The 15,122-nt window shown below is 40.8% G+C and overlaps 1 protein-coding gene across 2 annotated transcripts in view; it reads left to right on the top strand.

The window, feature by feature from the left end:
• Positions 1–14,384, top strand: part of LOC137867555 (phosphatidylethanolamine-binding protein 4) — a 50,333-nt gene extending 35,949 nt beyond the window's left edge. For both annotated transcript variants that reach the window (XM_068704206.1, XM_068704207.1), the window contains exons 5-7: positions 5,639–5,684; positions 6,529–6,645; positions 12,576–14,384. In XM_068704206.1, the coding sequence (XP_068560307.1) occupies positions 5,639–5,684; positions 6,529–6,645; positions 12,576–12,667 (255 nt within the window). In that variant the 3' untranslated portion in view covers positions 12,668–14,384. The remainder of the gene's footprint in view (positions 1–5,638; positions 5,685–6,528; positions 6,646–12,575) is intronic.
• The last annotated feature ends 738 nt before the right edge of the window (positions 14,385–15,122 follow it).

Here is a 15,122-nt window from a genome sequence, read left to right as displayed (position 1 = left end):
ATTCACAAGTGGCAGATTTCCACTGAAATCCTAAAAGAAATTAGGTTGTTCTGAACATATTCAATGTCTTTTCTTCCTCAAAAAGAAAATACTGTGTTTAACCTGTAAACGGTGAGCTTCCTTGTGAGACGCAGACTTTTAATTCACAATAACCCTGCAAATGAATGGGCTGATTACTGAGGCGAAGATAAGGAGGCAGTCATAAGCACTTGGCTTGAGTGGAATAGGCGAGGGGGGGGTGGAGGGGGGTGCTGTGGCGGTACAAGTCCAGCCTCAGAAATAGAGCTGTGAACACCATCTGTCATGCTCTCTCTCCCCGTCTGTTAGCCTGACTGCAAGTAAAAGGGAGAATGATGCTCTCAGAGCTGCATTAGAAGGACGTGGGTGCTGATTGTCGTAGGTGTGGGTTTACAGGGTGTGCAAGGGAGGAGGAGGGAAGTGGTGTGTGTATATACAAGGAGGTGCATGAGTAACTGACAAAGGGAAGCACTCTCCCACACACGGAGAAGGAGAAGGGTTGTTGGACAAGTGGGTATTCCTGTTGAAACCGCACCCCTGCACCTTCTCACCACCTCCTCGCGGACTCCTACCTCTTGTCAGAGGATTCCCAGCAGAAGTTATGAAGACACGTTATACAAACACACAGCTCATCTTCTCCTCTGAGGCCTAAAGGGGTTAATAATTCATGTATAACATTAGTCATTTCAAATGTTGAGCAAGTTCTTGCTGATACTTGGCCACTCTCAGACCCAAAGGAGGTGCATCGTTGTCCCATCAAAAGGCTGATTCCAAGATGGATGGTAATAGTGCTGCTATAAACTCTGAACACATTCCTTCATGGGGTGGATTGTGATGAATTAGTTGGTCTGGATAAGCCTCGCTTGTGTTTCAGTTGGAACTGAGAGCGAGAGTTGTTTGCGCTGAATATTGGTGGTTGGAGTGTCAGGCTATTACGTGACCCTCAGAAAAAGCTCTGGTGCATTGCCTTTTTCCTGATTTTTAGAATTATTCATTGCTCACAACGTGTAGGTTGTTTCGGGATCCTTTCTGCTTTTGTCTGAGTCAGAGTGTGAAATAGAGTCAGTAAAACATGAAGGCAAGCTGGGCCACGATGAACAACAGGGAGAGGCGCGATGAAATGTTCGTAACACCGCAGCTGGACTAACATTACTTAGCTCTGGCGTCTAAAGCGGCGGATGGCTCCTACATTTGAACAGAGCAGAGACAAATTAAGAAACCGTCGGTGAATATAGTTTTGTTAACGTTTAGGAACAAAGCAAATATTTATCCGATTGTATTGTCTGGATTTACATTTTCATTTGATATGTATGGGTGAATTAACAACTCCAGTCCAGTCCTCATTGGTTCTTAGTCTCTTACATCTAAAGTTAGCTCTCCTCTTTAAATAATGTTCTTTTCTGTTAAGTATGTAAAATACTTAACATCCATTTTGATGCTTTTAGTATATTTCGCTGTCAGTTTCTGCCTCTCCCACACAGCTCAGTGTGTGATTCATTATCACAGCCACAAAAATGGGTATTCCCCTTGTATGAGATGTAAAAGAGTCTCATTTTGTTTGACTTAATAACTCTCATATAAACTCAACCTAAGTACTTTGTGTTATTTCTCTGTTTGTTTGATTAACGGTAGAATAAAACATATTTGGTTTGTCCTTCAAATGCATGAATAAATAATACTTTATGGTAACTTTAGATTAAATGATGCCGTTATCGTGACTGTTGGGATGAATGTGTCATCTAGTTACAGTGATTTGTGATTTATTTATTAATCCAGATCAATGCTTTGCACGATGTTTAAATTGAAAGTGTAATTGCAACATTGCTTTAAACTACTGACCTCTCTGTCTTCTTATTTTCTGAATTTCAGAATCAGAATCAGCTTTATTGGCCATGTATGCGTACGCTCTCAACGTACATACATAGAATATACAAATAAACAAGAAAAATATAAAAAAGGACATTAAAGACAGCAAAGTAGAACAGAGGTAAGCATACACATTGAAACATTTAACTACTATGTACAATATAAATATAATATATATCCAAAAGTATATATGAACATAAAGAACAACAACAATAACAATGGATTTGAGATATTTCATGTGACCCTGGTATATGGTACACTGTTAATGTTTGTATGTAACTTTTATACCTATCAAACAATAAGAGTTTATAGAACAAGCATTCCACTCTTGTAAATATATGCATTTGGTAAACATTAAGTGGTATTGTATATATTCAGCTCTATGATTAAACCTAGAAGACATTATGTAACTCATGAACATATGAATTTAAAATATAGCGCCTACATGAGAGAATATCTAGAAACACTGATAGTGGGTTCCTTGGTAACTGCATAGATAATGAATCAGTTCCTCGTGTTTCAGCTGCTGAAATGACATAACTTCAACAGTTGAAACACTGACACAGACGCCGTGAGGACTTTATTGAGCTCTCGTGGTAAAGATGCACATTTTAATATTCTGCTGCTTTTCAGTTGACTGCTTCAGATTAAACACGTTGCTTACAGAGACTATCAGTGACCAGTGGATCTATATCTCTATATGCTATGCTTTGCAATTTTATCATGAGCAAATAATACAATTACAATCGTCCAAGCAACTGTTATCGGCCTTATGTAATGTAACTTTGATCCTCAGCTTGAGGCCAGCGTGATCCAAAAATAAAACGGTTTACAGCTGGTCTGTGTACCTGTGTGCTGTACTGCAAAAGTTAAATTATGTATGCGAGATATGTTGTGAAACGGATGTATAATGTTTGTACACATAGTATGATATACTGGTTAATATTCTCTTTATATTCTCTAGTAATCTTGTTACTTTATAAGAAGTAACAAGAAACCAACATGCTTCTTTTGCATCAAATTTTCACCAATGCTTTATTACATATTTATTAAATATATTTATTGAACTGTGATTTAATTCATCTTTTTATGCTTTTGTGATGACATCCATCAGGTTTTATTTTTTTGGAATGTATATTGTCACTAGACATGGTATCCATATGAAGATAGTTATCCATAGTGTATAAATTGTTAATACAGTTTTTTTCATCGATCATCAATGCAGCAAAACTGTTGTTGCAATAACTTAAATGAGAGCCCAAATTCAGTGCTTGTTTACCAGCACATTGGTGGGGACAACAGACAGTGTGTGAGCCTTGTAATTATGTTATATCACTAATTTATGACATCATCATTCCCAGATTTTGCACGGGTGGGGTTAACAAGAAAATTCACCATGATTGGTTGGAATTAGATGAATTTATAAGTCAAACTACGATGAATTTGAAGCGCTCAAACAACGCAAGAACCATCGATATCATCGTTTCAGTACTTCTAACGTGCTGTTGTTGCATTTTATTGTGGTCCCCAGATGTTTTTGTGAAACTTAACATTTCAACTTTGCACTTTTTTGTATTTCTAATTGTAATAAAAAAATACTGCAAGAATAGAACTATACCCATATTAAAACCCACTCTTAAAGCTGAACCTTTCTTCATCCAAAAAAAAAAACACAATTAACACAGCGAGCGGCTGTCAATCATTTAGTGGTCAAAAGTTTTCCGGCTCCGTGTCCCGCCCCCACAGCAGGGTCCCTGAGGGAGGCCGCCCACCATGTGAGAATGTCCTTTAGATTAGTGTGAGCAAGTCCGTCACTCCCCAGTGAACACCAAGAGTCAGCGACCTCACACTGCCCTGCCCTGTCACAACTACTGTGATACCAGCTCTGCTCGGGAGCAGTTAAAACCACCACAACCAAAAAACTGATTACTTTAAAGATGTGTATATCTGAGTATCAATACATGTGGTTCTATGTGAGTTATGCATATGATTCATTTGTCTTTTAATGTTTGGCTGAATTTACATTTTTGCATTAAGTTGCTGTTGCTTTTACTCTATATATTGTAATGAAATTAAAAGCACAGAGGGTGCCATGGAGAGCGAGAGAGAGTCGATGTGAGGAAACGCACGCTCAAATGTTGACTACCTGTTGCTATGGCAATGGGTTTTGGATCCTGCAGGCTGCAGGACTCTTGCTATTTCTAAATAAAGCATTTTTTCTCACTGATCAGTGGATGAAGAAGATACTCACAGTTGAAACTAATCTTCTGAATTCTACCAGGCTGTGTAAACACTGGTGCTCGGCACTCTCATACTTAAACCTGCTAAACAGCAGCTACAGCATTATAGATAAGATGATGTACAACAGAGGACACATGCTTTGATGATGCTACATTTCTTTACTGAAAGAGGCAAATATACATGAAACGGTTATGTTTAAAAAAAGTCATTCTGGTGTGGATTTAAGGATGTACTTATGACAATAGAGTTGTAGCAATTTAATTGGCACTATGTATCATGATCAACTCCAAGCCGCTTTGTAATCTGTCCAATTTCCTAAATCTCCACATATGAACAGAGAGCAAAATCTTTCCACTTCCTTGTCAAGAATATATCTTTCCAACAGTGTAATATTTTCATTCCCTATATAAAAAAAAGATTGTAATTGCTAAGTGAAAAATGTGTTCCCAATATGGTAATCTACAAGAAAAAACTACAACATACCGTCGTAGGCTCTGAGTTGGTTGAGTCCACATCCCCAAAGAGAATGTGGCTTAAGGTTTCTATATCACTATCAGCTGTATTTGATCTATTTTTACTCAAAAAGAGATGAGAGAAAACAAACTATCCTGCTTGTCTTTTGTCCTTGCATGCTGTCTAGTAGCACAGTACCTTTGTCACCCTGTGGGGGGAGCCTGTGTGTGGACAAAAAGAGGACAGAAATAGGTGCTGAGACCAGATATTTGATGCTTTCGATGGGGACTTCCATGCTTACCTCAAGTGGGTTTTAGGGCCATTTCTCAGACAACATATTTAGTCCTTTTCCTCCCACTCGAGGACGCAGCCGTCTTGCAATAAGCAGCCAAGTCTATTAAACAAACATTCCTGTGTGCAATTTGCAATGCGAGGTGCTTAACTGTGTGCTTCCTGGGGATGAGGGAGTTTAACCTGACAAATATACAGTAGAAAATGCTTATGAAAAATATCTGCGCTTCACATCGGGTGACATGATATCTGTTTCTAGGCAACAAGAAATTGATGTACAATTAATAATATGGGGAATTGCTACCTAGAAATCCACTCAGTGGTTTAATTTGCTTGGGAACTGTCTTTTTTATTTTTAGATACTAGCGACAAATTATTGTCTCTTTCCAATCATCACCTAAGTCTCAATGTTTTACGGATCTATGGATCTAATATGATAGTATATGTCTATTAAACTGACAAATTTGGCTCCAAATAAAAATTGCCTTGGGAATTAAATGGCCACTCCTGCCTTTCTGAAGTTGGTAGTGGGTGCTAATTCAAGGCCTGACCAGTGAGCTAAGGGAGTGTATAACAGTTGGCTGTGGCAGTACAAAGGAAAAGTGGCATCATGTTGTGTTGTAGGAAGCTGTGTAATGTCCCACCATATGTTCTTCTTTCTTGTCAATTTTAATAAAATTTTTAGTTCGTATTTGTTTTACAGATGACATTACTATCCGTCTTAAATGTCCCAAAAGCTTTGCCTGACCAACTCTGTCTGAATTACCAGGGCAATGCGCTCAAGAAAGGACAGATACGTGGGAAGACCCTCACTGGTAAGTATGGTTTTCAATTGACCATTCATTATATCTTGGTTTACTTTAATTACATAAGCTTGTCTTAGTCATTTGTGTTGTTTAAGATTAGTTTTTTTGTTTGTCTAACATTAGTTTTTATTTCATTGTCACTTTAAGCAATTTACCTTAAAGTTACTGCGGGGAACTTTTAACTGGTTATATAACCGTCTCAATATAATACTGATGCCTCTTTATGACCTACATAAGTAAGGAAGACCAGCATCGAGAAGATTTTTTATTTCCAAACAGTTATTCTAAATGCCTGTCATTGGTGCCACCGGGTTTCGAACAAAATCAGATGAAATCATGCAGGTTCATTAGAAACTCCTTCAGCTTAGGCTCCAGGGGGGCTGCGGCAGCAACCAGAGCCATCACAGACACTGGCGTCTGTGGTTGTTACGGGACTGTAATAAAGCCGTCCAATCATGTCGTTCTGCCCGAATTAGCATTTGTGAGCGAGTGTAACGGGTGTAACAGCAACAATAGAGTTGAGAGTCAGATGTGAACCCTGAGAGTGATTTTGGGTGTTTACTGTCCTTCAGTGTCACTGGATAACTAGCCCGCTTATATCCCACAACACAGAGTGACTGGAGAACGCTAGGAATTAACTGTTACAATTTTATGGATCTACAGCTACCATTGTTTTTTTTGTAATCTAGAAAGATAATCCAGATTCATGAAGAGGATGAAGAATTAGGATTTCAAAGATTAAGCCCACTGTTAGATTTTTGTTGCATCATTGTGAAAATCGTACACAGTATATTGCTATATAATATCACCGATCTCAGCTCTCCTGATTCTGATTCTTTGTTTTTCCACGCAGACTACCATCCTCCAACCCCGCCACAGAAATCTGGTTTTCACCGCTACCAGTTCATGTTGTTTGAGCAGCTTCCAGACGCACCAGTGTCACTCACTGAGCAGGAGAAGTCCTCCCGCGGTAATGACTCTGCTCACCAGCACCTTGAGTTCACAGCCATGTTGGCTCCTGCAGGATCATCCATCATATACCAACACTGATCAACACAACTGCCAACAGTTAGTTGTTGAATCAGCAATAGAAAGATTGCACCAAGGAATTAAAACTCAAGGCCCAAACACTACCCCTCAAATTTACCACATAATAGTTTTTTGTGTTTTAGCAACCTATAAAGGCTACTGCAGTGATTTTTTTGGGAGCTTAAACAAGTAGATGATTCTATTTCCTGTTATACAGTAGGAAGTTGTGTCGTTTTACAACATTAGATTGATGTAGGTGTTGCGTCATTTGTTTGAGTGGGCTTAATCCTTCATTTAGGGAGTAATGTTTCCATATTAGGAGACTGAAGCTGCTAGTATTAGTAATTTGATTTATGATATAATGTCCCGGGACACTCCAGCCCAGGTTTTGGTTTGTGTCTGTGTTTTCTCAGGACACATCATTATGCATAATTCAAAAAACAATTATGAGCATTTTATCAACGTATTTGGAGTTACTTTAGAAAGATAATTTTCTCCAAGTGCTTGAACTTAACAAGGGAAATGTTAATGAGGTTAGTGAGTCAGTCTGCTACAGTTTTAATGCCTGAGGGGTCAAGGAGACAAGTATGGTTGGCTCCCACGCAGACCTGCACGAGTCTGCCTGACCCCGTCAGTACACATGAACTGTGTACATCAACTTATAACCTTGATTACTGTTGATGTTATTACCAGATCATTTTCTTAGTTCGTCTATCAAAAGACTACAGTGTTTGTCTGGCAGAAAGCAGAACTATTGTTTTGTTTATACTTCAGGTTCTCTGAATTTTCCTCCCCCTGAAGAAAAGTCTCTTGGAGGTGGGCAATTGCACTTGGATGTACAGTGCGGTACCTCACAGGAGGCGTGCTCGTCTGTCTGTTCTACTCGGGTCACAGCCAGTGATTTGAGGGGAGATCAGGGCGGTGTGGCCGTGAATGAGTGGAGCTGCCAGTCTCTGCTGTTTGAAGTTTTGACAGCTATGTCAGCAAACAATCAAGGCATATTAGGCTGAGGTCTGTTTGATGTTGAAACATCTGGAAAAAGAAATGTCAAAGTTGTACTTTGGAGTATTTTACATATCCAAACTCACATTTGGGAAGGTATTGTTATAGTATTCACTGTGTCAGAACTAGTTAGTGCAAAGAAATGGTAGCATGAATAATAGCCTGCTATTTAGAATATTTTAATATATCTTTTTGTGCAAAATAAACTGGAGCATACTCATTTTATGCATCCAGCTCAAATACAGAAGTTGCCCCCTCATCATGAGGTGATTGAACTGAGTGGATCCACCCATCCTTAATCTACTGGATGAGTTTAACTCCCGCTGTTGCACATCCTCTCTCTTGCAAACTGTTCTATCTGTAATTAAATTTAGAAATTCACTCTTGGATAATCAAATGTCTCATTTGATGGGTCAATTCTGGAGAGGATAACTGCCTTTGTAAAAAAGGGATATAATGGAAATAGACGCTGTATGACACATTAAGAATGAAAGCCTAGCCAGGGTTTATGAATAGAAAAATATTCAATTTTACAGTTATTATTGGTTTGCTTGAATTCAATGGTGTACCTGCTGTATTATGGATGGCCTTCACTTGGCCGTGAACACGGTATTCCCGCACAGACAAGAGGAACGGAGGGAATCCCATGTCTCCCCACCTCCTCCGTTAAGTATGTTCACTTATTAGCGTCTGTCCTCCCTCCATGTGGTATGACACAGAGAGCATTTTTCATAGCCCATGACATTAATTGATGTGATTTGCAAAGGGAGAGCATTTAGACGTGGGTGGGAGACTCCTAATGATCGTTTTCCACTTCCAGTAGCGCAGTCATTGACTCAATTTCATCGCAAATTTCATCGTCTTTTTTCTTTTCATCTCTGACCATCGCTTAAATAGTAAAGGGGAGGTGGAGCAGGGCTGTTGTGCCTCCTGTGATAAGGTTATGAATGTGGGTCAGTGAACTGATGGAGACAGCTGGTTTGTTACACAAGGAACTACAGGGGGGCTGTGCTCTTGGCACCAGGCACAGGGGCGTGATCGTGGGGAATCCCCTTCACTCTGGCTCAGGAAGGCTGTCCCTGACTGGAGGCTGCCCCTGTGCCAGGGTGGGGGGCAGGCGTGGGCACACAGGCCCTTGTGATACTTGTCAGCCACTTGGCAAGCCCTCAATATGTCCTGCTACTGTTCAGTGCCACCGAGTCAGTTTGTCAAGGGAAACAGTGTTAGCGTTTCCCGGGCAGGGAAACTGAGGCCTTGAGAGAGGCCATGTCGTGTTGTTTCAGCCTACACGGTAGTTTGCACATGCACTGTTCACACATCCAGGCCCCTGTCTCCTGAATGGGACCTCAACTGTATTGATCAGAAACAGGAAAAGGGGGATGGTCACAAAAATAACAGTATCAGAATTATTGGCTAAAAATTAAAAAATTGATGAGTTCTCGTCTTTCTTTTCGTAGTAAATTACAAAGCAGAGGATGTACACGACGATCATGTTGTGTGAATGAACGGATCACAGTGGAGTTAGCTGCTGGATGGTGTACGTTGCTCATCTTGCCTCCTAGAGCCCCTACTGCCAGCTCAGCACACTCCACAGTAATTGAAGCCATTTGCAATGTTGCAGTGTGGTAATGGGCAGATCCATGTCTACCACCCACCCACAGCCTCTACCATTAATCAGAGCTGCGTGGAGTCAAGAGAGCCAGGATTTGGTTGCTACAGCAGGCCTGAGTTTCAGCCAGGAGTTGGCTGCCTTAAAGGAACACTTTGACGTTTTGAATGTTGGCTTGTTGTGGGTTTTTTTGTTTTTTTTTAACAGATGCTTGTTGGTTCGAGGTAAAAGTTTCTTAATTTTTCCTCAACTCCTATCACTCATAAATAGCTTAATATTATTATTCACTGTTGAAATGAATAATCAAAGAGCTGAAACAGAAAATATCAGATTAATTTATTGCAAAAGTGTATAATATTTTGTAGTTACAGTTAGTTACTTGATTTGCTGCTTTTCTTTGTCATAAGTGAAGCTAAACACAATCAAATTTTGTTTTGGACATCAATGTAATCTGATGACCTCGGACTGTAAGAAACTGTGATGGGCCAAAATGATCAAATGACTATCAGTAATGAAAATAACCATTAGCAGCAGCAAGAGCTGAAACGGTTAGTTGATTAATCAATTAGTTGATCAACAGAAAAAAATTATCAGCAAATATTCTAATAATATATTAATTGCTTGGGTTTTTCATAAATTCTTGATTTATTCCCTGCGATTTGTGACATGTGATGAATACTAACTAAATATAAATCAACATGTGACATATCTCTTTAAATATGCAGTCCTCGGTTGGGTGTATATTGTAATGATGTCGGCTGCGATATTGACAGCTGGCTGTGAGCTGAGAGCAGCAGCAACAGTGTGACACCGTTCCTCGAACCAGGTCCCTCCTCAGCAGTCGTCGGCCCTGCTGAAGCATCTCTCAGCGAGACGCATCTCTGCTCCAGAGGCACTGCTCTGTGGCTGACCCCTGAATGTCCCCCTCATGACATTAGGATGGCGTTATTATGAATATGAATGTTCAGTAAAGCTCTTACCCTGATATGGCTCCTCTTACTCTACTGCGATGAACAGGATCACTTGGTTTTGAGTATTTTCGAGACACTATAAGAGGTTTAACAGGGACACCGCCCACACCACTAAATGTAGCAGTTCTGTGTCACCTCACAGCAGTCCTGATCTTCCTGCCATACCCAGACGGAGAAGCAAGGTGGAAACAAAAGGGGAGGCAGGAAGACTTTTACATCGCCCTCAGGTCCGACACTATCTGTCCTTTCCATGAGCAGGCAGATGGGAGAGGCAGAAACGCGTCTCTGCACAAACAGACAGACACCAGCCTATTTTAAGGTCACTTGTTAGTCTAAGCATTTGCAGGGTACCAGCCAGTGTGATAGCACCAGATATTGTGAATTTGCCTTACTTTGGATTGCGCCCAATGATTGCACAGCTTTAGACAGGATTATGTGTGGAAAGCCTTACAAGCAGCGCCTGGTTTTGCCTCTCCGTCTGATCGTCACTCTACAATAAAGTGATCTTCAGTGTGACATTCTCGGTTGGAGGAAATGTTGCCTAAAACTACTATACGGTTGGTTCTTCCTCTGAAAAGGGAAAGAGAAAGTTTGACTAAAGTCAAATCTGCCACATGAGTCGTAGACTATACCTCTATATTTAGTATAAAGTTTGTTGCCTCACCCCTCAGTTTTCCTTAAAGGTGCTTCCTCAATTGGGTGAGGGACCTTGTTCTGGACATGGAGCGGAGTTTGGGGATCTGCAGAGGCGGTGCATTATCTCCCACTGAGGCACAGGCCAGAGGGGCTACTGGGGCCATGCCCTATCATACAGGCAGGTCACTTAACTCCATTGCCCTCACTTGATTATTGGAGCCCTTTCTGCAGGCAATCCTCATTCACAGAGGGGACTTGGCAGGATTCAGGTACTCATCTGCTCATCTCCCAGTTATTATTCATCATCTTCCCCAGCTGAGCTCAGACCCTGACCCGACCTTATGGCAAACCCGGACACACCGAGGTGTCAGCCTCACAAGCTACACATGTAGTGAGGATCAGGAAGGGTGCATGAGCCCTAAAATAGTTGAGTAATAATTTGGTAATTCTGTCATTTTATCAAGTTTAAAACACTTGAATAATTTGATGCGCAAATAGAAACTCTAGTGTCCGATTTGATAGGAGTTGAATACAATAATGTGTTCTGAAAATAGCCGGAAAATTTATGGTCTTGAATAAGACTTTTTGTCTGAAATGTAAATGAATCCTTCTGAATTGTTTCTGCCATTGATGGGAGGTGAGTGCATTTGATGCGAGTGGCGGCGGCAAAGTGTATTTCTTCTCCCAGATCTCCTCCGCGATACTGCAGGATATGAAATGTGGCTCTCTAATGGCAAAAACAGCTCCAGCGAAGGCCTGTAAAGCAGCTGCAACGAGAGGTGAAAAGCAGTAACGTTTCTATCTAGGCAGAGTCAGACTCGACGCACAAGTGTGAGACCATTCTCTCTACAGATTTGGACCATTCCAATAGTTGGCTTACTTTTCAAAAGATTAACTTTCCTACGCTATTCTTGAGCAGCTGTTAATGCAATTACTCCACATACGGAAATACCATAATGTCAGCGATTCCCTGGATTGTGGAGCACAGCATTGTCGTATGTACACTCAAACATGTGAAGACACACACAGACAGACAGACAGACAGTCGCTCTCTCTAGAATCTGTTGAAGTTTGCAAGTTTTAAGCACACAGGGTTTTGTTGCCTTGGAATCATAATTGTGAATTTGTCTTTTTTTTTTTTTGTAAAGGGAGGGGAAGCTGCAGGGATTCAGCGGTTGTCAAAATCTTAGAAGTGATATTGTCATACCAGCCGGATAGCCGTCTGGTGTTTGTTTAAAAGGGGAGGGAAGAAAAAAAACAGTCCAGGCGATTGAATCATATCTTCTTGCCAATACGTCCTTGCGTTCCCACCTCCATCATTACAGCAACATGTTTTATTTTCAGCAGTGCTGTTCTCAGTGACTCACATCCCAGAGCCATGTGCTGCTCAGTTAGGCCTCAGATCCCTTAAACATGGGCCGAGCGGTCATGAGAAACACTCTTGTGATGCACCAGAGATTGCGATCAGACTGTACTAAATTTATTTACGACAAAAAAAAACATGTCTAATAAACTACTTACTTATTTTGATGTATCTACAAAACAATTTTGTATCAGACTGAAAACAAACCTTGGCTTTATGTACATTGACCTCCCCAAATATCTGTAAATACTAATACATTTCTTTGTTGATGTGTCATGCTGCTCCCACAGGTAAATGGGATCTTCAGGCCTTCATCACAAGGTTTGATCTGGGAGAGCCTGTGTCCACTCTGCAGTTCCTCACCCAAAACTATAAAGACTGAAGGATGCTCAGATGCCTGAATGAAGAATCTGTCAGTGCAATAACATAAAATTAGATGTTTACCCACTTTGCCTGAATTGAACAGCATCATTTCTTCAAAGCTTGCAACAGGTCAGCCCCGCTTTGCCGCTATCTTATCGTTGAGTTAGAAAGAGATTTCCTCTTTGTGTTACACCAGCTGTTAGGTTTTGATGTTGCCCTGTATCTCTGTCACGTGGTCTGGAGTAAAGGATTTGGGGAATAGATTTTGACCTCACTGGGTATTTCTTATTAGTTTCCAAACACTGTCGGCAAGAGGAGGAAGACGGCCTGATATCACAACTCGTTGTGGAAAGAGTTTATTCTAATTCAGGCGCGGAAACACGTCAGGGCCAAAAAAAGGAAGTGGGAGGTGAAACCGAGACCGCAACACAGCCGGATGCTGCAGTGGAACTTGAACCAAAATACTCTACAGTGACAGGGCAGGGGGGAGGGGCTTGTGGGGCCTGTGGTGTGTCGGGTGTAGGGAACTTGCTGTTTGTGTCATTGTTTATCATATTTCCACTGACCACTCTCTCCCCAATTGGAAACATTGAGGTGCTTTCAAGTCCTTGATTGATTTTTTTTTTTTTTTTCAAAGTAAAAGCTTCTCTAACACATGTTGAAGCGTCCTTGAATGTAACTTTTGGGACAATGAACCCGTTTTGAACTTTGTACAGTTGCATAAGAGGCCTACCTGGCCGGTCTGTAGAGGATGGTGTGGATAAACTTTTCAACCCGCTCACGAGGAGATACTTGGATACTTTTCAGACTTCACGAGTCTTTGTAGAGGGTGGGTCAGAGAACCCCCCATGAGGAATATTGGTTTCTAACCAGCAACTCTCCTCTGGGAGGGGTTTGTATCAATACCCCAGATGGCTGGAAAAGGCTGGATTTACATGAGGGACTTTGATGTTCTGATGATCAATCTTTAGTTGGTGGTTTCATTGACCCTAATTTGGTGTCTCATCAGTGGGCTAGGCAGGAGTAGGTAATGGAGGTTTTTGTTGCTTTGGTGGTTAAGCCAGCCTTGGTAAACCCCTATGTGCCCTCCCAATGAACTCTGGGAGATCATTGATCAAATTGTCCTGCATCTGCTTTGTTTGCTTCCCCGACTTAGCAGTCAAAGCAGCCGCATCCACAAGCACAACAACCAAAACAATGCACATAGGCCCACAGTTAGTCAGACAGTCCATTGCTTTTGAAAAAATGTTAAGTATCCGTCAGTTGGAATATCGCTCTTGACCTTGATTTACTCATCTTATTTGACTTATGAAATCACATTTTTAACAATTGGCAAGTGGAGTATAATTCCACACTCATTGTGAGGCATGCCAAGTGGGAGAGCATTCTTCCAAAAACCACCTACTTGAATCCATCAGTACACCATTGAAATGCCAAGATTTGTACTTCCAAATACACTGTGCATTTTTTTTTCTTTATATCTCAAAAATATCCTGCCAAAACAGCTGGGTTTTGCCACTCAGCTTCCTTGAATGTGTTTATTTTTACTCCAAATGTCAGGAGAGTTGATATATTCTGATTAAGAAAAACTGACAGCTGTAGTTCAACGGTGCACAGTATATTGGCTTCTCTGGAAAAAAGCAACTGTTCACATCCCCTGATAATATGGGAAAGGCATTTAGTATTTGTTTAATTTATTCAAACTTATATTAATTAAAAGGAATTTGTATAATCAATTCAATTGCCTAACCGGCACTACATGATTTAAATGCATGGAGTCTCCATTCTTCTTTTCTCGCTGCTGCTGAAGAAAATATTTATTTCACTGGAGACTTCCTGCCGTTTATCACTTGTTGAGAGCAGTGGCAAAATGTGTTTGAGTGCAACATCTGTCCAAAGCATGTCAACAGTGTGCTCTGCTGACCACTTTGCACATGTTTCTATTGGTAGAAATGGAATATCAAATTAATATGTATGTTTTCTGTAGTGTACAATCCCCTGAAATTAAGAATAGTGTTTTTGTTACCTTAGAATGAGCCGTTTATTTCTACCTACAGAGCGGGTCGTCTTCATGGAGTCCACCGTGTTTCTACAGTAGCTCCTAACGGACAAACCAAACACTTGCTCAAGATAGGGCCGATTGTGTTTTTGTGTCAGCCACCGTAGTTTCATTTGGTTGCAATCTGTAACGTCACTACTAGATGTCACAAACTGCACCTTTAACCGCTTGTCTCCGCCAACATTTACACCAACAAGGAGCACAGCATTTTAAAGTGCAGCTTTTTGCTAAAGTATATCTGCGTTGGCCTTGTGTCAAAGCAGATGCCTTAGCAAAAAGATGCACTTTCTCCTTTTAGCTGTGAAAAATAAAATTCTGCACATAACCAGACAGATAACAATGATGTGGTAGAAGCTTAATGATGTTCAATTTAAGCTATTGCAAAATACCGGACTTGATAGGAAACTGAGGAAAC

The sequence above is a fragment of the Cebidichthys violaceus genome, unplaced genomic scaffold (genome assembly GCF_023349555.1).
Source record: "Cebidichthys violaceus isolate CVI_PGR_0920_01 unplaced genomic scaffold, fCebVio1.0.p SCAF_9, whole genome shotgun sequence".
Classification (NCBI taxonomy): domain Eukaryota; kingdom Metazoa; phylum Chordata; class Actinopteri; order Perciformes; family Stichaeidae; genus Cebidichthys; species Cebidichthys violaceus.
The sequence above is the reverse complement of the archived record's forward strand: the minus strand, read 5'-3'. Positions and strand labels throughout refer to the sequence as shown.